Source organism: Charadrius vociferus, unplaced genomic scaffold (assembly GCF_000708025.1).
Source record: "Charadrius vociferus isolate BGI_N301 unplaced genomic scaffold, ASM70802v2 scaffold214, whole genome shotgun sequence".
Taxonomy (NCBI): domain Eukaryota; kingdom Metazoa; phylum Chordata; class Aves; order Charadriiformes; family Charadriidae; genus Charadrius; species Charadrius vociferus.
Genome location: NW_009647955.1, coordinates 1959235 through 1982977, shown reverse-complemented (window position 1 = coordinate 1982977; position 23743 = coordinate 1959235). Strand labels below are relative to the sequence as shown.

Sequence of the window (23743 nt, the reverse complement as noted above, 5' to 3'; positions counted from 1 at the left end):
AGAAGGCACGAGTGTGCACCAGTGCAGGTCCTGGCACATCCCGCGTGCTGTGTTACTATATTAAACAATAACATAACAAATACATTAAATAACACAGTAATAAGCATGATGAAAATAATGAGCACAGTTAACTGTTTGGATCCTTGCTTCCTTTGTAGTCCTTGCCGAGAGGTTTAGCTATTAAAGGCTGTATTGCATTATAACATTGCCAAGATATTAATAGCCAGGCAGAGAGATGAATGGCAGGCTTACGCCGTTCAATTAAAACTTTTCCAGTTTACCCTTTCAGTAAAATTTGTGGTTTATAATAAGCATCTTTGTCTATTCTGAAGAGAGTAAGGATTGGAAAGTTACGTAGATGGGAACAGAGGTTCATTAAAGATTTAAAATAGAATGTGGTTTGGCATTGTAAAACAAACATGCATATAAGATGGGCTGCATCAAGAGCTGCCTGAAAGAAATGCTCAGTGTTCCTTTTCTCTCGTGATCCTGGATCTACTGGTGATGCTACCTACAGAAAGGGACAAAAAAAGCAGCAGGGGTAAAACGTGCACGCTTGCTCTCCAACAACATGGAGGTCTGCTCTATATCCCCACTCATTATGCATTTCTCATACGTATATATAGTGTTTATATATGTACATGGTAAAAACATGCATTTTATCTATCACGCATTGAGATATTCATCAACATATGCAGATTTTGTATTACTGATTTTTATCACCTTACTGCCTAGAAACCCCTATTACAGAGCAAACACATATTGACCTGTAGAGACCCAGTGAGCGTTTAAACATGCAGAGAGCATACGTGTTGTTTGCTCAAGTCTAATTCAGAGCACAGCGCATTCCTGTTTCTCAAACACACGAGGAAGGCAGAAGAAGGGAGACAGATCAAAAGCATACCTGCAAAGCCAAGGTTTGAGTAAGAGGGTTAACATCACCAGGTAATTTATTTATACTGTTGGACACGGCTTCAATTTAGATAAAAGGCAGTTGCTTATCACATGGATTTTAATAAATGAGGTTAGGTGTTCCAGAAATCTGCAAAAGCTGGATCTCGAATGGCAAGCAATACACACGGACTATGGCTTTATTTAGAGAGTCACTGGGAGCTACTGGCCCTTGCCAGGAGTCAGCCGGCCCTGCCGGCAGCAAGAGCTGTGCCGCGTTACCCACGTTCCTCGCCAGCGAGCACCTACGCCCAGGCCAACCATCTCAATGATTAACAAAATCTAGCACTAGAGGGAGGCTGAACACATGTTCTGCTCTCTTTGGCCTTTTCAGCTTCTCCAAACGTTAAAAGGCAGGCGACTTCAAGCAAGCCCAGCACCCAGGCAGAGCCCAGCCGCCGCAAGCGGGAGATGTGCTATTTAAGGCAGCACACCCTGTAGGCAAAAATCACACCTTTCCCTCCCCAACTATTTGTCAATATGCACACCCAAAAGAAAAAAAAAAAACAAAAGAAAAAAAGAAAGAAAAAGAGAAAAAAGAGAGAAAAAAAAAAGAAAGAAAAAAAGAAAATTCCTCCATTCCGGCTGTTTCCTCAGCCGGTGAGTCACAGCCCACGAAGAGGCACCACCGTCGCCACTCACTGGGAGGGAGTCAGACAGCAAAATGCCTGGCAACCTCCCCCGTAACAAGAATGAGGCTCTCGCCGCTCGCATCTATCAACATGTTCCCACCTTCTCCCTAGCGAGTGCTAGGGAGAGGCGAGACGAGTCTCCTCTGAACAGCCTGGATGCCTTCAGACCGCGTTTAGGCATTTCTGCTCCCAAAATTCCTTGGCAATAGGAATTCGAGCCCTTCGGCTGATTTCCTGCATACTCCAACAGGCCGATGCGCCCTGGTCCGTGAGTCCCGTAAGTCTGACTGTGGAAAGAGCTGCTGCCCATGCACAGCGCAGCACTGCAGCCCCTCCATGCACAGGTGGTTATAACATGAACTGCTGTATTAAACTATTTTATCATAAAATCATAGAATGGTTTGGGTTGGAAGGGACCTTAAAGATCATCTAGTCCAACCCCCCTGCCGTGGACAGGGACACCTCCCACCAGCCCAGGTTGCTCAAAGCCCCATCCAACCTGGACTTGAACACCTCTCCAGGGATAGGGCAGCCACAACTTCTTTGGGCAACCCGGGCCAGTGTCTCACCACCCTCAGAGTAAAGAATTTCTTCCTAATATCTAATCTAAATCTAACCTTCATGCAACTGTTCAAAGTCTGCCTTGACTTTAAACCCCATCCTAAACCACTTTTGCACATCCTTTTTGGAATATCCCAAATTCTTCCTGGTCTCAGTCACTGATGGTATTTACTCATTAATTTGCAGTTTTTACAGTAATGAGGTGGTGCAACGTAGCAGACAGAACTGCTCTGGGACGCAGGAGATCTGTGCCCTATTTTTAGCCTGCCGCTGGTCAGCCTAGTGACCTGGGCAAAGCACTTTCCCTGCTTCAGCTTCCTTATCAGGGAGAGACTGGTATTTCTTTCGCAAAGTGTTTTGTGGCCTGTCAATACAAACCACGCTGATAACAGCCAGGGGGTGTTGGGAAAGAGCCGATCTCCCGGCTGAATGCAATCCTCTCCTTTCCTTGCTGCGGTAGCATCGATAGGGTCCCAAATGAAAATCAGACCCACACTGCAGACAATTATCAGCGGTTCGTAAATACATGTTTTTCCAAGGTGGCCCTTGGCAGGTCCACAGCTGAGAGTCGCATCTGCTCTGAGCCACCCAGGTCCTGCTCTGACATGAAACACTGGGCTCTAAACCTTCGCTTTAAGGAGAAATAGTTGTTTCAAAGCCAGTGGAGAACTGACGCCCCCACTATACAGCTCATTAAGACGCAGCCGTAGCACACACAGCTCCAGAGTCAGCCTTCCCGGGGACGGGATGCGGGGTAGGGGCTGGCATTGCACAGCCCTCATCCCTGAGCGACCCTGCCTGGCAGGGAAGGAAGAAATTGCTGGTGCCATAAGCAAGGGTCCCTCTCTGTGAGAAAACGGGGCACCTGAGAGGTTACTTATGAGAGTTTTCCACTTTTGCTTTCCCTGTTTTGAAACTAGAAGGAAAAAAAAAATAAAAATCTGCCTCTCTCCCTCCCAGATCTATCTATTTCCTTTTGACAAACAGTGTTTTCATTTTTCTTCCCGTCCAGGATAATTTTTTTTTTTTTTTTCTCTTTTAAACTGAGCCCAAGCCAACGTGGCAAAAGGCTCTTTGCTCATGTCCTTATTTGTCACACACGCCATCACCGCGCCCTCACCACCATTCTGGGAACAAGTCCTCGCCTTCCCCAGCTGACTTCAGCCGAAGGGGAACTTCCCAACACAACTCTCCCTCAGCCCCAAAGCACTCTTTTTTTTTAATGTAAACATTTCCTTTTCTATTCTCTTTTTTTAAGCATTACAGTTAGTTTAAATCTCCTTTCCCTTTCCTCCCCAGCCCTGCTGTGAATCCGAACATGACAGATCAAGATGGGAAAACAGAAACTACAAGAAAATGCCAGACCTATTGCAAAGGTATTTCGCAACCCAGTCCTCCCCTGATTTCCATCAGAGCATAAGCACCTCAAGGGAAGTCAGATGCTAAAGTACCTTTTTGGATCTGATCCTAAGTGGCCCGTTCCACTGTCCAAATAGAGATCCAGAGATAAACAGGCCTGTGAAAACTGGGCACTATTATTTTAACTGCTGCTCTTAAGCTACAACTTAAACTGTAATAATCTGTGCAGCTTTTAGCCATCTGCGAACAGTAACGCACGAAATGATAATAAACTAAACATATATATTCTGCTGCCCTCATCAACTTAACACCTAGTATAAAATGCTTTACCTGGAGCCACAGCACACATTTCCTAAGCTGCCATCAGCACTCTGCCATCCAGAGAGAAATTTCTGTTGTAAAGGGGCTGATTTGCTGAAGCAGACAAATTTTAACTCGGGAGTAAATCTGGAGGGCTCGTGCCGGGTCCGCAGGGGCTGACCCGCCCCAGGCAGCCGCCTCCAATCTGGTCCACGCTCAGGAACGGGGTCATCTGCTCCAGCGCTTACATTGAGCAATGGGGAAACTGAGGCATGGAAATGGAGTGACCTGGCATCGGAGAGCAAGAATCAGCCTTGGCTTTGTCTTGTTAGAGCCCGATCCAACACATACTCATGAGATTCATGCCCTCAGGCAGCCCTGTCCTGGGGGCTGAGAAAGGATTCACAGCAGAAGGAACACAGCCACCATTCATTCTGCTCCTTCAGCACAGAACCTCTGTCTGGAGTCATGGAAATGATGGTGTTCAATGCACAAAGGCATCGAGCAGCTTTGTCCATTGCCACCTGCCCTTTTCCCTCATGTCTCTGGCCTTACGTCTTGCTTCAGCACGGCTTTTGCTGCTCCTGCAAGATAAGGAGCTGATCTTGCAGCACGACACCCCGCTGGCTCCTGACTTAGCCCTGGCTTTTGTCTGCTCCCAATCTCCTTCAAAGGATGGAAGGGAAAAGAAAGGGGAAAAAGGTGACACGAGAGCAGAGATTAAAGGCAGAGACCCGTGTTTGCAGTGTAGAGTACATCTGGGGGTGGTGACAGGCAGGAGGGCCGGGTACAACTGGCAGGCTCGCCCTCCTCCGAATGGGATGCCACGCGAAGCAATCTCCCTCTAACCAAGCTCCTGCCAAAACCCAACACTGTGAACATGGCTCCAGCCCCAGCCTCCCAAAGCCAGGGAGAAAAGGTGTGACAAATAGCAATTTAATGAGCTCAGCGGGGAAAAGCCGTCCCGTGGGGTGGTTCTACCAAGGGACACATCCCAGTGACAGCCCCGAAGGGCTCAGGCACATCTTTGGACCCACTGCAGGAGGGAGGCATGAGGAGCTGAAGACACAAGCCCCTTCCAATAAACACGGCGAGGTCCTCTCCTTGGGTGAAGCCTGACCCTGGCTGTGAGGTGCTGTGGTCCCTTCCCACTGCCCAGGTTCCCGCGCAGGCAGCTGTGCAGGCAGCGCCCTGCCCTCACCAGGAGCCTGCTGCTTCGCCGCTTCCCAGAGCAGTCTGGGAGCTCCCCTGCTCCCACAGGGTCCACTCTTCTCGAAGAGATAAGAGACAGAACAACACTTGCTGGGGAATTACTTCATTCCCCCAAGGCTGGGAAAAGCCATGCTCCACACTTGGCTAACGTCCCTGATGGCTGAAGCCTTTCCTGGCAAGGGAGAACATAATCCTCATTAACCCCTTCCCTCCCGAAGGCTGCTTACAATGCTGAACGCATTTCAGGAACACGATCAGACTCTGATAGCATCTGAACATCTCGCCACAGGCAAGAGATGAGAGGAAGCCCACGAGGGAGGGAAATGTTTTCTTTTTACAGAGATACAAAGTAGATGAATTGACTCTAGAGTCTGTGACGGGGTCAGGAACTAAGTCAGGTCTCTTGAATCCCATTCACTGCCTGCCCGCTAGCCTACGCTCAGGTTCAAATCCATCGAGGGACGCAGGACTGCCACAACCTTCCAGGGTCACCAAGGGCAGCCCGATGGCTGTGGATATGTGGTTACACAGCCCTCATCAGCCTCAAACCTAGATCACGCTCGCTCTGCTCTCACTACTCCTCCCAGAAGGCTCTTCCAGACTTTCGCAGCCTCAGAGCTTGAAAACTTTCTAAACACCAGCATGAAGATCCTTCTGGCAACTTCAGCCTCTCCTGTTCCTGCATCAACATTCACCCAGAGCTGAAATAGTTCTTCTTCTCTGGTGCTTATTCCCCAAACGTATTTCAAATTTGCAACCATACCCTCTCCTCAGCTTTCCTCTTGCTCAGCTAACAAGCCAAACTCTTCTGGTTTCCGCTGGCAAGATCAGCTCCTCACTCCTTGATCACCTTGACAGCCTGTCCCCACAGTCTGAATACATCTCTCCTGAATGTGCCTGAGCTAACACAACAGTGCCCAGCTCTCCAGGCAACCTGGAGATGTCTGCACAAAAGTGTTCATACCTTTCAAAGGTGTTCAAGGCATATACCTATCCACACAGGACATGCCAGCATCACCTTGATGCATCTCAGAAGCTGCACTTTCATCCAGATGGCAAATCTAGAGGATCCAAGCCAGAAAAAAGCCGGGGAAGAGGGTCTCAGTGACATCACTGGATCCTGGGCCAGGGTTTATTTGTTTCACTTAATTTTAGGCATCTAAACAAAGCACTTTTAGGATCAGATTACTGCCCTGAAGTCTCTCCACAGTCCATGGAAGGAGATGGCCCTTCCAGAAAACAATTCATTCTGGGAAGGTTTCACTCCCATCCGCCATCACAAGGACATAAGGCAATTAGTCTTCTAATTCAAGCCGGATGGGAAAAATCCTTTAATAGCCCAGCAAGTTTTGAATGGAAATATTCCCTGCTTGGGAAATACAGCTTGCTAAAGCTGACTTGGTTGCTCCTGACACATGATCTCTAACTACAGCCCTTTGCCACCTCATTTTATTATCATCCATTCATTTCCACAATTTTTGGATCAGTTCTTCTCAAACAAAAAAATTATTATCTTCTTACCTGCACATTGAAAGTAACGTCATCCAGAGGGGGCGGTGGGGGGAAGGCACCTTGTGATGATGTGATGTTCCCGAGATCATCCACCGGAGGTGGGGGTGGAGGAAAGAAGTCCCCTAGGAGAGAGAATGGGAGAACTTAAGACTCACCAGCATTTCCCCACATCACGACATGGATGATCGGGATGAACCCTGGAATACTCGCAGCTCCGCCATCTGGTTTGTGGCACAACAAGTAAGACATTGTTTAATCATTAAATGCTCAGCTGCACCTCTCACTGCTTCAGGAGATGGCTACAACAGCTTGGTAACGTTGGAATGCTGTCTAAAAGCAGGGATTCCCTGTTGCAGAAGACACGTGGAGGGCCAGAGCTAGAGACCAAAATCTAGACCAGCCCACCTCCTGTATCCCTGCTGCTGGCTGACAGGCAGCCACGCTCTTTGCATCTCCCTTTTCTTAGAGGGACCTCATAGCTTCAGGTAAAGGATAGGTGGGAAGATCACAGACTCTTCTCAGTGCCAATAGCCACATGATGGGCCAGTTGCAAGCTCAGAAGCATCCACCTCTTTTAACTCTGAGAAGGGTTTTTACAGGGGGCTGATGTACAAAATATCTACATTTAATCTGTTCATCTTAAACTTCCAAATGTGCTGACATGAAGACAAAGCAGCATACTGGCTGTGAAGCCATCCAGCTTAGTGTAGAGATACGAGACTTGAGAACTTCATGGGAGGTGGGGAGAAAATAAGGACAGAGCAGCACAGGCTGCGGGCAGCAGGACACCGGGCTCTGAAAGCACCTCCTAAGGATGAAAAAAAGGGCGTTTGCTGTTAGCACTGGATTTGGCTCCTGTGGAAGCAGCTGCCCGTAATTTGGACCACTTTGGCAGATTTCTATTCTTCTCATAAAGCTTGATGCTGCAAGGAGAGCTATTTGCTGTTGGCTGTCCTGGGTGCAGCATCTGGGATGGAAGTTCAAGATGTGATACTTCATGTATACAGGAACTGTTGCTTTTGGAGGGTTTTAACCCTTTTGGGAGGAAACATGGGCTCCTTCCTTGACCCTCCACATCTCCATGCAGTGCCACACTGCCTCCCAGCTGCATCCCCTCAGCGCCATCCCCAAAATACCACGGAGCAGGCTCCAAACCGCTCAGAGAGGTGCTGAGCCAAACCCCAGAGACACGCAGTCCTCTGGACCACCCATGGCCAGGTTCAAAGCTCCGGGCTCAGCCCACCCTAGGCATGGGCACCAGCCAGGCAGCACCACTGGCACAGCACCTTCATGCTCTTTGCCATGGGAAGCAGATGGGTCTGCACCTCGAAAGCTTTTCTGTTCAATTTCAAATCACTCTCTGAAAGGCACAAACTCCCCCTAGGACTTTTAGGGATCTTATTTCCCAGGAAAGTAATTTCTTCCCATTTTCCCCAAAGTGAGCATGGATAAGACTCAAAAAAACCCCTCTGAATCAATAAGAAAGTATCATCCTAAATACAGATGCATGAAGACAGTTCGAAAACAACACACTGAAAACTAATTTAAGACAACCATGTTGCTCCAATACATAAAATCCCATGAAACCTACTGGCTCGTGATATTATAGAGTTCAAGATTGATTTTTAAGAAAAATTATGTCCAATAACATCTGCAGTATCCTCCTCTTTGCCCTATAATTAATCCAATCTTTTATTTCAAATCATATGAAATACAATACAGAGTAAAAAGAAAAGAAGAAATATTTTGAAATTAATATCTTGGTGTTTAGTTCTAAAAAACGCTGGGATGTTTGAGTGCTAAGTAAACTTTTCTCCTTTGCTCTGAAAATGACCCTCTAACCAACGTGATTTTGCAAACAAATTCAACTCCAGCGGATACATACTTCCCAAAGAATACACTTCAGATCATGTTTCTCCGGTTAGTCCCAGCTCTGATGCCAAAGATTCATGTCCGCACACAGCACATTAGTCAGATACTCTTGCTTTATTACAACCCTTCAAAACACCTAAGCAAAATCAAGGTAGACAATGTGTTGAAGGGGATGAGACAGGGAGAGGGACAAGGTTTGTACATAAACAGAAGGGGAAAATAACAATTGCTATAACAGAAGGGGAAAACAATTATTGCTAGAACAAACACAAAACAAATACCACTTTTCCCCTTTGGAAGATCCATTCTTCACGAAAGAAAACAACACAACATTGGCAAGATTTTTCAGAAAAAGAGCAAAGGACAAAAACAGAGAAGAGCCCTTTTCTGGAGTTTGGAAGAAAACACTTTTCTTTGCAGCAGGAGACAGCTGGCTCTGCTGACTCCATCCTCTGTGTCAGATAAGCTGCTGGCTCCGCTCTCCCCACAAACGGGAAGGTTTTTAGACTGGGAAGCAGAGAGCAGATGCCTGATGAACTGGGGGGACCTTGCAGATGTTTGGCCTTTTCCTGGTCCTCTGCGAACAGATGGATTTTTCTCCTTCACAGCTTTAGTTATTTATTCTGCCACTGCACTTTCCTCTTTCCCACACACAGCCATAGGACCTGATGCTGTTCCCACTGCACTCGCGGGAGAGTATTCCCTCGGATGCAGGAGGGGAAGCTGTTACTGTATTATTATTATTGGCATTGCTGGAAGACTCCCTCCAGCAGAGAGGGAAGCGTGCAAAGACCGTAAAATCTGTGTCCTGAGCAGCGTACGGTTTTAGATGACGTGTGGAAGAAACAGCTCTATGTCTGAAGGAGTGAAGGAGAAAAAAACAACCTGAAAGCAAGCTTACACTCCATTTAAGCAGCATCTCCCTACAGACTGCTCCAATGCATCTTGGGGACCTTCCCTCACCCCAGAAGCTTTGTCAAGCCAGACAGATTTCACTTGCTTCGAGCCAGGCAAGCTGTGGGAGGAGGCAGGGAAGTCCATGTACAGGCAGAGCATATCAATGCCACCCACTTCTGACGGCCTCCAGCCCCAGCCAGCTACGTGGGGAGCCGACTGGGCAATGGACCGTACTCTGGTCCACATAGATACACCTGCGACCACAGGAAAAACGGGGCTCTGGGGTTAGCAGAGTTAACTGTGGGCTGGTGGAAGACGTGTCCCACCCTCAGCGCTCACCCTCTGCTGCCTGATTTAACCCTGCTGCCCCTCCATGAATAAGGGATACGATGGGCAAAAGGCTTATTAGCATTGATTGCTGCTCAGCATAGAGATTGGCCTTTCGGTTGACATTCACCCAGCATCAGCCTGAACACTTGGAGGTACTTAAGTTATGAGAGTGACTGCACTGAGCTCCATCAATGGAGACATATCAAGGTACCTCCAGGAGGCAATTTATACTTCAAGGCAGGTGAAATCACCTTCCAAAGGCAATTCCCCCTGCAGAGGCAGCCTGGGGCAGGCACGTTTGCAGGCAGGGAACCGCGTCCTGCCCCTCTGCGCGCTGCGGCGCAGCCTCTCTTCAGCTCTCACAATGAGAAATCCCTACCCATTACCATATGTTTAGAGGAGAAAATAAAACACTCCTCATCGCACCGGCTACTCGTTTCTTCTTCTTACAGCTGTGAAGAACGTGAGTCAACCTACGAAGGGGCTGTGTGGTGTGACACGTGCGTCAGCTCAGTTATTTCAGATACGACGGCGCAACGTGCCGTGAAACCGCAGCTCTGAGCTCTCCCCTCGGCGCCCGTGCCCACTCCTGCGCCGGAGCATCACCCAGCACAGCCATGAAAGATGACACGGTCAGCCCCAGTAACGCTCTCCCCCGTATTGTACAATCAAGCAATTATACAGAAATTAAGTCTGTTCATCACGGCTACGTTGGGAAACTATAGCAGAGCCACAAACAGAAGTGATGCCTCCCAAGCCCCAGCCCGGCTTCTGGCTCCAGTCAAATCTGCACCAGGCAGATGCATTTGCAAGGTTTTACCCCTCTCCTCTCCTAAATCTGCCCTCTTACACCTTCCAAGGAGATTTAGACATTTCATTATTACGCTTTTCAAATCTACAAATAAAAAATTGTTTCAAAGCCTTAACAGATGTGTAGATCAGCACGAGCCTGTCAGGCTGAATAGAAACTCTTAAAATTTTTGCCATTGGCTGCCTGATGCCTTCTGGGTACAAGTACAAGCTGAGAAGAACATCCTGCCTCATGCACTGAGCACCTTTCTCAGTCTAACCTTTAAATTTTTACGTCCACTTCAGTTTTTTGCATGATCAGGCTCGTATGCCTCAAGCTTTTGTTTTCGGGGAGATATACCTGCCAGTCAACAAATAAGTTGCAGCAGAGTAATTGCCTCCCCCTTTGACTGACACAGTTGTTTAGACATGAAGATTTGCAGCTTTGAAACTTCTAGACACAAAAAAGATCTCACATGTTCGATAAGAAGAGACTGTTTGGGGGAAAACCCTCGGAAACACAGAAAAGCAAAACATCATATTTTTCCCTGAAACAATAACTTAATTAAATCTATCAACCAACGAAACAGGGTTCAGACTAGTCTTCCCAGTTCTCTGGCAGACTGCTGAAGCCTATATGCCCAAACGTTTTTCATTTTTCTCCTTCCAAACAAAAATAACCCTTTCTCACTGTCATCTTGATAATTTCTGACACTGAAGCTGGTACAGAATCAGTTTGAATCATCTGAAAAACACAGCTCTCCCCTGATTTAGAGACCAGAATAAGGACAGTGATGGAGCAAACCTCCACTGATGTGTTTCCATTCCGACTCAAACAGACTCCATTTGGGAAAGCACTGAGGAGATACAGGCATTTCCCATTGCCCTGTCAAGTATTTAACTTCAACTGCAGAAAGCCAAAGTTTGCAATTTGAGAGTGATCTACATTGAAACAATTAAGATTTACACTTAAACTCAAATTCGTTTAGCACTGGGCTAAAATCCTTTTGATTGAGGCTACCATGAACCTGTATTCCACAATAACCACTGCAAAACTCTGCAGAATATTGCAGTATTACTAAGTTGTCTGTGAAACTTCATACTGCAGAAGTGACGCCACAGGACTTTTATAGAAAACTTCAGCTAGATATGACCCGGTGACTCTTAGGTGTGAACCTGCATCTTACTAAGTTTGCCAAAATGAACATTTTCCTGTAACATCTGTATTTAACACATATCACTGGACAAGGAAAGCACACAATTAAAATCATGTTTTGAGTTGGCGCATCCTTGGTCAAAACCATGTCGTGAGGGGTCACCGACACCATGTCAGTGCACGGGAAACCACGGCATGATTACACACCAGCCCCACAATCTACCTCGATATACCACATTGACCTGTGATTCCTAAAATAAAGCAGCCCAACCAACCCAAAGCACTGTTTAAATTACCACTTTCTTACCAATCACTAATCCTACCATTTGAACTACTTTTGCTAATCAGCCACTGTATTAATAAGCAAGAGGGAGAAAAAAAACCCCACACTGGCTAATTTCATCCTCAGCATTTAAAAAAGGAATACTGAGTCTGTCAGGTAGTTGCACTGAAAATTTACTTCACCACCTGCTAGCTGAAATATTGCTTTTATGGATTTATATTGTATTAAAAGGTCACTGGCTGTTTAAGTCTTAAACAGTTTTAATCATTCTAAAAGTCTCTTAACAGTAAGAAAAGGAAGCTCAGAACAAACAGCAGCAGGGATTCTAATTAAAAGGGCCAATTCATCTAATTTTATTTGGGGTTAATTATTCAGGATTCACTCTCTGATGTGTAAGGAATAGCAATTAGTAATTTTAGTGATTTGAGGAACATTGGAGGTGTAATCAGTTAAAATGAGTGAGTGTTTACAACACAAGATGTTGAATTAGTTTCTCCCAGCTGGAGAACAGGAACATTAGTCCCCTACAGTTCAGGACTATGAATCGCAGTCCTGCTTAAAATATTCTCTTCAAAGGAAAAAAAAAAAAACAACCCAACCACACGCCAACAATCATCTGGTAATTTTGTTTACTACATGGGAAGTCAATAGGCTACGTGCACCATGGCAGATGACGCATCCTCACCTCCACCTTCATCCCCTCATCCAACCACCCAAACCCCTGGGACACACTGGAAACTATTCCCAGTGCTTTTCCTATCTGCACAATTCCAGCTGGACTACCACCCTCCTGCCACGCTTCTTTTTACCACAGCTAGCCGAGATAACGAAAGCAGCCGCCTGTGGAACTTTCAAATGTTAATTAACTTCAGTGGTTAAATATACAGAGGAAAAATGACCGTGCGATTAACTTAAAACCTCTAGGTACAATTCCTCCCGCAAACACAAATCCAAAATAGCTCCGTTGGAATCGCTCTGGACTTCTTCCAGTGTTACTAGCGCCAGAATAAGTTACTAAAGCTTTCAGGAGCAGCAGATGAGACTCTGATGGGGACGGAGGAGCCGCATGGGAGAGTGCCAACGGGGAGATCCAACACTGGCTGCTTTGACATTTGGGTTTGAGCTGAGGCAGCAGCTCAAAAGCCATTTTTTTCTACCTCTCAATAGGGAACTGGGGTTTTCCACCATTTAGGCATAGCCAGGTGCTTCGGCGGGACTGGAGCTGGACCCCTTGCGTTGCCTATCAGTTCGTGACCGCTACAAGGAGCGGCATTGGCACAACGTGCCAGGCTCACTTCAGATGATACAGCTTTTATTGAGCAACTTGATTTAGCACAAACAGATGCTATCTTTAGTGTCCTGCATGCAGATCTTTCGCTCCAGCTCTGGTCAGCAGTGGGGAAAATCCCAGCCACCTCTGGTTCACGTCCGAACTCACTGACCTCCCTCTCAAAACACCCCGAAGGCAGTAATTAGCACGAGGGTAGGAAACAAGGGCTCAGTTCCCCAAATTATGCAAAATCTCAGCCGCTTCGCCACAGTGGATGCCCTTCATTGTGAAAACAATGCCTTTTTTTGATGAGACTGCGTTTTTATTCAGCTTGTGTCTGTACACACCTAGCCGTGCCACCCTTCCCAGCCAAATGCAACCGATGCTCCTGCCGCCCTGACGGTCGCCGGGCAGGGGGAGGCAGGTACAGCTGCATGCTGGGTTGTTTTCTCCCATGCACATCAGCCGAACATCCTACACATCATACGCTCACGATACATGCTGCTACATACAAAGGCATCGATACAAGGCTGCGTTTTGATTCAACTTATTTTCCCACATGACTGTGGGGCAAAGCTTTCCAGCTGGTGTCCCACGCCAACCTGGCTGCAACAGAGATGACTTATTTTGCTCACCTCAACAATCCCTTTTATAAACACGATGCGAATGAGCCAATTCTGCTCCCGCTCCAATCATGTTATGCGTTAACAACTATCTCCGTTAACTCTGATATCTGCTTAGAGGAGAGGTCTGCTAGTATCAGAGCTCAGCTCTACGGAAAATAAATCAGTCCTTTACTAAAGCTTAGTAAAGGACTAAAGTTGAGCCAATGCAAGAAACAGCCCACGGCACTGTAAAACTTTAATTAAAATCTGTGCTAAAATAGAAGGAGAAAGAAGAGCCACAAGCTTAACACAAAAGCTCTAAGTACCGTTCCTTGTCATAGACTTCTTTTAGGACTTTGGGGATGTCACGTAGCCCCACTGTGCCTGGGTCCGTGGGCACGCAAAGCCTTCCTTTGCCTTCCCTTCACTGCTTATTTCTAGACGTAAGGACAGAGTCTGTCTTACTTGGTCTGTGCAGCAATTAGTACGATGAGATCCCGCTTTCAGTTGCAGCTGCTCAGATCCAATAACGAGGACAAAAGTAGTTCTGAATGATTTTTAAAAAATAACAGAAAACAGCCTGCTGAGATGGAAAGATTTCAACACAAACAACTGGAAATATGCTGGAAATCAGGGCATCTAAGTCAAAAAAGCAAGCCCTATCCTCGGAGGGGAAACACAGGCTGCATTCCCACACACCATCCTTCTCCTGTGTAGAGCGAAAGGTCCATGAAACAACTCAGTGAGGGAAACGCTGCCTCATTCAGAACAAAACCGAAACGGGTTATCTATTTGGTTATTAGATTATGGTGTTCAACCATTTGTTCATTGCCAAGAGCTCCTGACAAGAGTTGACATATGCATTAATTTACTAAAGAGGGCTGTTATAAAGGAGTTGAAAAAAAACAAGCTACGCCACTGGATTAAGACCTCGTTCTCCCTGGCTGTTGTTGCATGGCACAGTCAAAACAAATCTATTTTTTTGGTCAGCTTTCTTCCCTAAGGAGGCAGTCAGGGAAGATGGGGACTGTGTCCTTCAGATACATCCTTTACTTATCACCAACCAAATCCTCTCTCTGCCTAGTGATGAAATACAAAACACTGCACAGATCACAAAAAAACATCTCCCAGAGCTCTTGACTGCCAAAGGACTTCCTCAAGTTTTGGAAGCTGCAGCCAGCAGTTTTTAAGCAATCTCAGACTTATCTTTGCCTATGATTGTTTTTGTGTTGTTTTCCCACTTTGGGGGTGAATTGCAATCTGAGCAGTCAGAGGAAACCCGACGTGCTGCAGCTTGGCTTGAGCCTTGGAGCCAGCAGTGGCACGTGCTGAAGAACATCTGGAAGCAAGCGCTGGCTCCCTTCTGCTTGCCCAGCACGCAAAGGAGAGGGACAACAAAAACCACTGCCGTAACTAGACCATTTCCCTGGGTGATGGGGTCAACCTTCCTGCAAGGCATCCTCTTCACAAAGTCTTCTGCTGCTGGCTTGAGAGACTGGAGCAAAAACACTGAGTGGGAAATGCACGTACGGGTCTCACAGAGGAACCGATCAAAAAAACCTCCATAAAGTGATTTTTTTAACTGGTTCATTTAGTTCCCCCCATCTTCTTCCCCACCCTTCCCCTGTGTAACTTACAAACATCCAAACTTGGAAAGATTAAAGCAAAACATGTGTCAGATGTGTCTTTATCAGTTGTGTCTTAGTTCACTGTTTTCACCAATACAAACCGCCCTGGCTCTCTTCCTTCTATTGCAGTCAGTGCTACTGGGGAGAAGAAAAAGTAGCTAGATTTTCTTCGTGCTACAAAATTAATGGCTTTCTTATTCACCAGTGTAACAGTTGAACAATAAATTACATCCTTAATCCCTGAAGATAATTTAAGATAAAATTAGATGTTGGATAAATAGAATTCACCTCTATCTTCTTCTTCCAAAGTAAATAACTAATGTTATGTGTAAATTTATATAAATATATATTTATATGGAGTTGTGGTGGTGGTTTTTGTCGAGAGGGTTTGGTTCCTTTCACTGGTACCTACTAGAAATGTCACACATCATCTGGTTAGACCATGGAAGAGAAATGGGATTATAATCAAAAGAAAAAAAAAAAAATGGGAGGTATCTTTCCCTGGATAGATTCTGCCTGGAGGTGTTCTACATCCTCTCTACTGTACTTTTGGATAACAGGGAAGACAGAGGCAAAAAAAAAAAAAAAATGATGTTGGCTTTCTCTTCTTTGAGATGAACTTTACCCTAAAACACTGATGTGCAAGCTTCCTGTACCAAGAATCACTGCCCAACAGCCCAAAGTTATTACGCACACTGATATACCCAGTTATCACCATATTTTAAGCAGAAATGCTTTAAAATTTACACTTTTCTGCAATTCAACAAAGTAACTGGTTAGGAAATAATGTGCTAAACTGACTTTTAGATAAGTAGCTACATTTATGTTTCCCATATTCCACAAAATCCCCTACCGAGAACTGCCTCATACTTCTTGCTAGTCAGAGCCCAGAGCACCACAGTAGGGAAAACAAGAGCAGAAAGAGAGCACTTCCCATCATGAGCCTCCTAAACTGGGTGAGGAAGAGGTGAATGACAGAGGCACAAAAAGTACTTCCCAAGGATGAGAATGACATTCCCATTCATGACACTGACAATATTAAAATTCACTCCCTAGACTGACCCAGGCAGACTGCCTATTCTCGGAATAAAAGCAGGGATAAATGATACGGTAGTTATCCAAGCACACGTTTCAAGCTTCTGACCATTTTGAGAAAGGAGTCAATCAACGCTGTAACTATGCTCAGCATATGGTGCCTCCCTTCCAGAGAAAAAGTATTAGGGTTTGGCACCAGCGCAGGGTAACAGAGAGGGTGCCCTTGCAGTAAAACATGCCACACCAAAAGCAGGGTCAGTTATTGGGTGTAGAGAGACCAGGGTGAAATCATTTTCAGACTGAATTAAAACTTTTCTATTTAACCAACAGAAAATGAATTACTGAAATATTTGTAGATATTGTTAAAAGGAAAAATGCGGAAGAAAATGAAAATCTTCTGGAAAGATTGTGGTTTTGTTTGAAAAGCCAGAGGTTTTATTCTTGAACTAAAATGTTGTGGAAAAAAAATGATAACAAATTATAGTAACATACTGCTAAAGTTTCTAGGCTAGACTTTTGAAGTGTTCACTCTGAGGTCTGGTTTTCCCTTAGAGCTGCTACTTGGAGAATTTTAGGCAGAAAAATTAAATTAGATTAGGTGGGGAATCTCTCTTGATTTTCTTTTGTCTGAACTTCTTTTCCAGCCTTGCTTCAGGAAAGTGCAAATCCATTCTTTTCAGATTAATGATTGATCTTCATTCTAAATCCCCACTCCAATATTAATAACCTCTCTGAAAACAATTAAAATGGATATATTGTTTGAGTGTGTGCTCAGGGAGCAAGAGAAGAGGATAGATCTTCTATGAGCACAAAAACCTCTATCGCACTTTGAGGCCTGCTGATGCCCACAGTGACATACAGAGGTTATTCGCTGTAGCATATCCATCTCCCCGTGCTACCACAAGCACAGGCCTGGAGCAGTGAATGGGAAGGAAAGAGCTCAGCAGCACAGGGGAAGAGTGGATGGTCCATCTCACCTTCTGTACAAAAATCCCTCCATCAGCAAGACTGAAAGAATAGACCTTTTCCTCCATCAGATAGAAGATGCTACGGGAAGGAGAGCAACTTCCAGTTTGACATTACCAGCAAATGCAAAGAACCAGAGAGACCCCAGGCAGGTGCTTTGCTTAGAAATTATTTTAATGCACAGAGATGTGAGGTTTTATGATGAACTATGGAGCCCACATCATTCAGAGTTGCTTATTAGCCCAGTCTCCCCAAGCTCTGAGAATTTTGTAGCCAACGTCTCTACTTTCTTCATGAATCACAACAAGGAGAGAAGTGTCTTCTGGGCCAACTGCTCTGGACTGGCTTGTCTCCACACTGCTCAAGGTTAGTGCTCTCTGTAGCAGACCGGTTGCATCAACCCTATCCAGCCCGTGGTCTAGATGTCCCCCACGACCTACGCAATGCCCTGGAGCTGAGGACTATGACTACTCTCTTGCCTTTTTCTAGTCCCAAGTGAAATAATGAGAAGGTTGTGTTGCTGCTTGCCAACGTGGTGTTTTTACAGCGTAATGATGATAAAGCATGCTGTCTGTCCTGGTAAGAGTGCTCGTGGACATAATTAAGGGTGCGGAGTTTTCTTAGAGGACCATCTTTAGCACAGTGAGACAAACTTGAGAGTCATGGCGCTAGAGTCTGCCTAGAGAAGAGAAGCATCCTCCTTTGGAGAGCACTAACCAGCTTTGCTAAATGAAACCGAACGACAGCAGGTTTTGAAAACTCACACTGCAATTTTGCAATGCACGACTTGCTGCACGCAGTCATCCAAGGTGACTGCTTTATGCAAAAGCAAAGCTCATTCCTAGAGGATTTAAACAATCACAGTCAGATTTCCTTGATGAAAGCCACCCAAGTGAATAACAATCTTATTTAAAGAGAAAACATGGAATGTTTGGGTACCTGGGCTGTCCAGAAAACAAGAAATAATCAAGAACACACCTGAGAATGATTTGAAATTAGCCAATGTTTATCTTTCTACACAAAGGAGGAATTTCAAATTTAAAAATATGGGAATAACCTAGCTTTAAAATTCAGTACCACATCTAGGCAAAACCTAAATGTGGATGCTGAAGATCATTTAAGAAACAGGATTCTCCGCTTTCAAGAGACTGAGAGATTTACTCTATATCCTTATCAGGCCATACATATCACATCATGTCATGGTGATTAGCATCTTGCTTGATTAAAATCTTTAATTCCACTGGATTTAAAAAGCTAATTTGAGAGCCACTCAGACAAGAGCCCAAGGCTGCAGCTGATCACAAGCACAGAACGGCACACTGCGACTGCGGCACTGATATCTGCTCCCCTGGTTCTTCAAAATGTTACAGCTAAAATATCTAAGCAAGACAGGTAAACAAAGGTGTGTGTCAGGTCAACCAGCAAAATCTTTCAAAGCAACGGCTCCACACTCATCATGAGAAAGAAGATAAAACCTACTTTGGCTCTCCTTTACTATATATTTAATATTTGCAAGAGAAAAATCAGATGACTGCTTAAAGCTTGGGATGATGCATGCCATCTTCAAGCTATTCTTGAGCTAAATGTTTAATGTTTCATGTGGTTTGGAAATGGCTTAAATTCCCTGCTGAATTTTTCATGCCCGTACACAATTTAGCCTTTATCAAAAAAATCCCCTTCAATTATGTACGCTGCAGAAAATGCAAAAATTCCTCGGAAGGATTCTAGCTGCCTTTTTTACCCTGAAGTTTTGTTTGTTGTTTTTTGGATTGCTAGGGTTTGCATAAAATATCCTTAATCGGATAGTGAAGTTATCTGGACTTCACCATTTGTGGTAATCACAGAAAATCAACCTCACTTTCTTTCCCCCTCTCTCTGCATACCTTTATTTTCATTGAGGGGAACGGGAAAAGAGAAGAGCACTGAGGAGGGGCTAAATGGATGCAAACTTTTGGACGGACCCTGTTTTTTACCCTGATACACAATAGGGAGCTGTAAATCTGCAGCAGCGGGGCCGCCATGGAGCAAACCCAGCAGGCGGGCAGCCTTTGGGCAGTACAGCCTGCAGAAGGCACGCCGTTCCCAGTGTAGGAGATGTGGCAGGAAAATGGGCGTAATTAGAGCACTGCAACGTGCCAGCTATTCTTGGAGGCAGAACAGCCCCTCAGGAGCTATCGCAGGAGAGCGAAGCGAGGACAGCCCTCCGACCACTCTAACCCACGTCATGGGCATCCCCAGGAACATAAAGCCATCCTCCCATGTTCTGTCCTGCCGACCAGCTCAGGCTAAAGATACCGCCTCTCCGCTGCTTTTGTTCTCTGAACACCTTCATTTTGCTGAGCATACACCCCCTAAAGTTCCAGGAATATTTACATAAGCCACACACAAATACTATTTTAAAGAAGTGGCTCCCACAGTTCTCCTATTTTTGGAGATGCATCTTAAAAAAGCTTCCCTAATATACTGGAATAGGACCCATATTATCTCTTCATAAAAGGAATCCAACTTCTAGGCTTCTAAATTCACTGGTAAGCAGTTCAGACTTCCTTTTATACTGTAAGATTTCCTTCCCATAAGACGCAAGATATATTGCCTCAAGGGAGAAGCAGCTTTATGAAGAGGAAGCTATGTGTGCCAGAATTGTTCTCTTCCATTATTTGCAACATCCTTTTTCCCTCCCATTGTTTTAATAGAGTTGATCACCAGAAGAACCTGCAGCAAAAACGCCGATACCCTCAGCCGAGCATCCACCTGCCAAGAGCTCCAAGCAACACCTGCTCTTCTGCAGAGCCTTCTCGACATCCAGAAAACATATGTTTTCTGTCCATGCCCCAGTTCTGATAGAAACATGACTTTGCTAATAGACTTAGTTTCTGCTTTTCCCACCAGAACAACACTTGAGGAATGGATGGCTCACCAGTAATCTCCTACCTACATATATTTTTGTAGAACTCCAGCGAATAGAAGGATGAAGAGGGGAAAAAAAAAAGAGAGAGAAAACTCATTCAGTAGTGACCAGTGTTACAGGAAGGAAAAAATTTAAAAATCTGGTGTCTGATATTCCTACGTGTGATCCAGAGAAACGTTCCCCTCGTGCACACATGTGCTTGTGTGTAGCATGGACTCAGTTACACACTTAAGTTCAAGTGCATGCTTAAATGTTATGTTCCACAGGGCTTCAGAAAGCGTGTATCAAATTAGGCATTTGTTGAAATGCTTTGCTAAGCAAAAGGATCAGTTTACGTACTTTCCCCAAAGATCCTGCAAAATGAAGCTGAATGGTTGCACTGGTACATCTCAGGAGGTCCCCAATTCTTCCCTGAAGCATTCATTTGCTACGATTTCACTCTTGCACATTCAGCTTCGGGGAATCAGTATGGGAAACTGGGACCGGGGAATTTGCAGCAATAGAAATGACAGTATTACCCGGGGTAGCTGATGTAACTACAACTGACCCAGATCACGCAACCCCACCAGGGCCACTGACATATCCTGGATTTCTTCTAAAAATCTCTTCTAAGGGGTATAATCTCCCCAGATTCAAGCAGAGGGAAATCCAAGGTTCCCCCATATCAGAAACTACTTGATTTGGGACAAAAGGAATCTGCTGCCAGGACGACTGAATGGAGTTGCTAAAAATAAGCCAATATTCCCAGTGTTTCTGCACTCCTCTCCCTGAAGTGAAATGATCAAGAGGATTAATTTTAGAGTATGCACAGTTTTAATGTGAAAAAAACCAAGTTGCATCTTAGCTTTTAAGCAAAGACCAGATGGAAAGTCTATCATTAGAAATGCCAAAGGGAGAATACACTCAAAGTTCGCTCCAGGATGGAAAGGTCATTTCTAGTCATCCTTGTTTTAAATGTTCTCAGAAGCACTCAAGCTTTTTGTAATAAGATGAGTTTCTTTCAGTTTATCAACTTGATTTCCTCCAAAATAAAATAAAAGACCTCCAAAACAAAAGAAAAATCACCAAACAATACAAGACAGAAACTTTCAAAGGCAGGCGCCAGCTCTCTTTTTTTCCTCTCCAGAGCAAAAGAGTCATTAAATTTTTAATGAATTATTGTTTAGATGACAAGAAATGCCACAAAGATGATCTGTTGATTCCACCCAGGAGTGTTTACTTAGAGCTTCATGGGTAGATTTATGAGACAACGGGCAACAGACAACATGTCAATGAAGTCTGAGAAGCAATGCTTTGCTTAACAGGTACTGATGTCGATGAAAAATACGTCAAGCTGATTAGAAACAGATCAGGTCTCCTCACCACTATGTTCAAGCAACGTCCCAAACCCTGAGTGTAGACCATGTGCCATCTGACCGATACAAACCCACCAGCCCATTTGCATCATAACTACCACACTACTGGTCATAAGATCTGAGCAGCTCAGTAAGGACCTCCTTAGAGCTAAAGATGCCTTCTTAACTCTGGTAGCTCACATATGACCAGGAAAAGGCAAAATTGTGATGAGTGATTTTCACCAGAGTTACTAGGGTGACCTGAAGATAACGCAGCTCCACTTGCTAACTCACATGAGAGATACAAACACTTAGCTTCAACTGAGGTTTCACCAGTCCCTACTCTCCACGTGCCAGCTAACCGAAATAAACTGCTTCCCCATTATGATAAGCCCACAGCTGAAGTTCAGTATGTGAATAAGCCTGCTGGGACACAGCTTCCAAACCCTGACATGAAAATATTTAATCAAAGACAGAAAACTCCATTCTCTTATTTTCCAACAAATATAAAAAAGCACATAGATATGATGACATAAAATTGGCATTTTCACAGTAAACACATCTGTGTCCTGATGCAGATTATTCCCAATAAGAACTGGAGCTACTGGCTAAAGCTGAAAGTGTTTTTTTCCTTGCAGGCTGTGCCTTTTCTTGGCCCAACCAGGCCAGCCCTGACAAGAAGGATCTGGCTTCGGGTCTTCCTTGTGCATAAATAACAAACTTATTTGCAAGGTCCAGACAGCTGCATTTATGTAAATCGCTCAGAGGAGCCACCGCTGCCCTAACTTAGTGGCAATTGGGCTGCGCAAGTGTCAGAGGGAAATGCGGCCTGCGGTACCGGTGAACAAGGGTCAACCAGACAAAAACAAGATTTCATTTTCAAACACCATGCTAAAACGTTGGAATCGGCAAACAAATGCTTTTTTGTTTCTTGAACACTTGCAAAGGGTGATTATTCCGTATGAAATAATTAACAAACAAGCACAGAATCCTCTGAGCTCTCTTTAGAAATCTTCTTTTCAAAACACACCCTCATTTTAATCATTTACCATTTTCAATAGAGAAGAAGGAAAAACAAGGAGGTAAGAAATCTGAAACGATCAAACCTCCCCTGGTCCCCACAAATAGACATTCGCTGCCTTCCAATAGACTTGACTAATCATTTTTCTAAGTAGTCAAAAGATTTCGCAATTAAACGCTTATAGAAATAAGACGCATCTTCCTCCTTCTTCTGATGCCTCATAAGTTTTCTGGCTCCTCTCATAAAGAGCTTTCATTACTCTGGGCATGACGGAGCCAGAACTGCTACAAGAGAAAGCTCCAATTTCAGCTCCATCCCAGTCACGGACTGAATGCCCAGAACCTTCATCACCGCTCTTGGATCACAGGAAAAAGAGTAAACAAGAAAAAGGGAGCTTGAGTCCTAAGAACAGAACCGCATTTGCTGTACAGGTTTGTTAGAAAAATCAGTCTCTGGACTTGGTGTAAACTAAGCATATTTGATCAGGTACTAGGAGATCAAATAGACAGGGAGCCTCACAATTCCCTTCCAGCAGCTTCATGTTTGTGGTGACAACTGCACTTTCCACCGATGAAATGTGACCTTTAGGCCCTGACATTTAGGCCCAAATTTTCCAACTTGTGTTACCTCCGCCTCCAGTTTCACAGGTGGAATTCATAGCACTTTAACGTTTAAATAGTTGGCGGTGTCCACCAAACACGAGCCCATGTCTTACCCAACAGCTTCTTAAAATGGAATATTCCCGCTACAGAGACTCATGCCACACTGGATGGCCAACTTACACGAGGTATTGGACGTGCCGTATCTCTTGGGAAAATCAACACGCGAAGCAAAAGCTCATCTCTCAAAATAGTTACCCTACTACATTATTTCTCTTTTATTTGTTTCTCTACCGCAGTTACACAACACGTTCTCGCTGGGGCAAAAGGGATCATTAGCAAGTGCGCTTTTGGACACATACAAACAGGCAGTGCTAAATGTGCACCAGAAACAGGAATTAATAGCCTTCCCACACGAAAGGGCATAACAAAGCAAACGGATCCTCCATTACCTTGTCTCAGTAATGTCTCGGGAAAGCACCATATACTCAGAGTGGAAACATGGTGGTTCAGCAATTATTTG

The 23743-nt window shown here is 44.9% G+C and overlaps 1 protein-coding gene across 1 annotated transcript in view; it reads right to left on the bottom strand.

Annotated features, from left to right (window-relative positions):
- The window catches only part of LPP (LIM domain containing preferred translocation partner in lipoma), a 211591-nt gene that overhangs the window by 174018 nt on the left and 13830 nt on the right, over nt 1-23743 (bottom strand). Inside the window, exon 2 of the mRNA XM_009883357.1 lies at nt 6537-6649. Within this exon, the coding sequence (XP_009881659.1) occupies nt 6537-6649 (113 nt within the window). The remainder of the gene's footprint in view (nt 1-6536; nt 6650-23743) is intronic.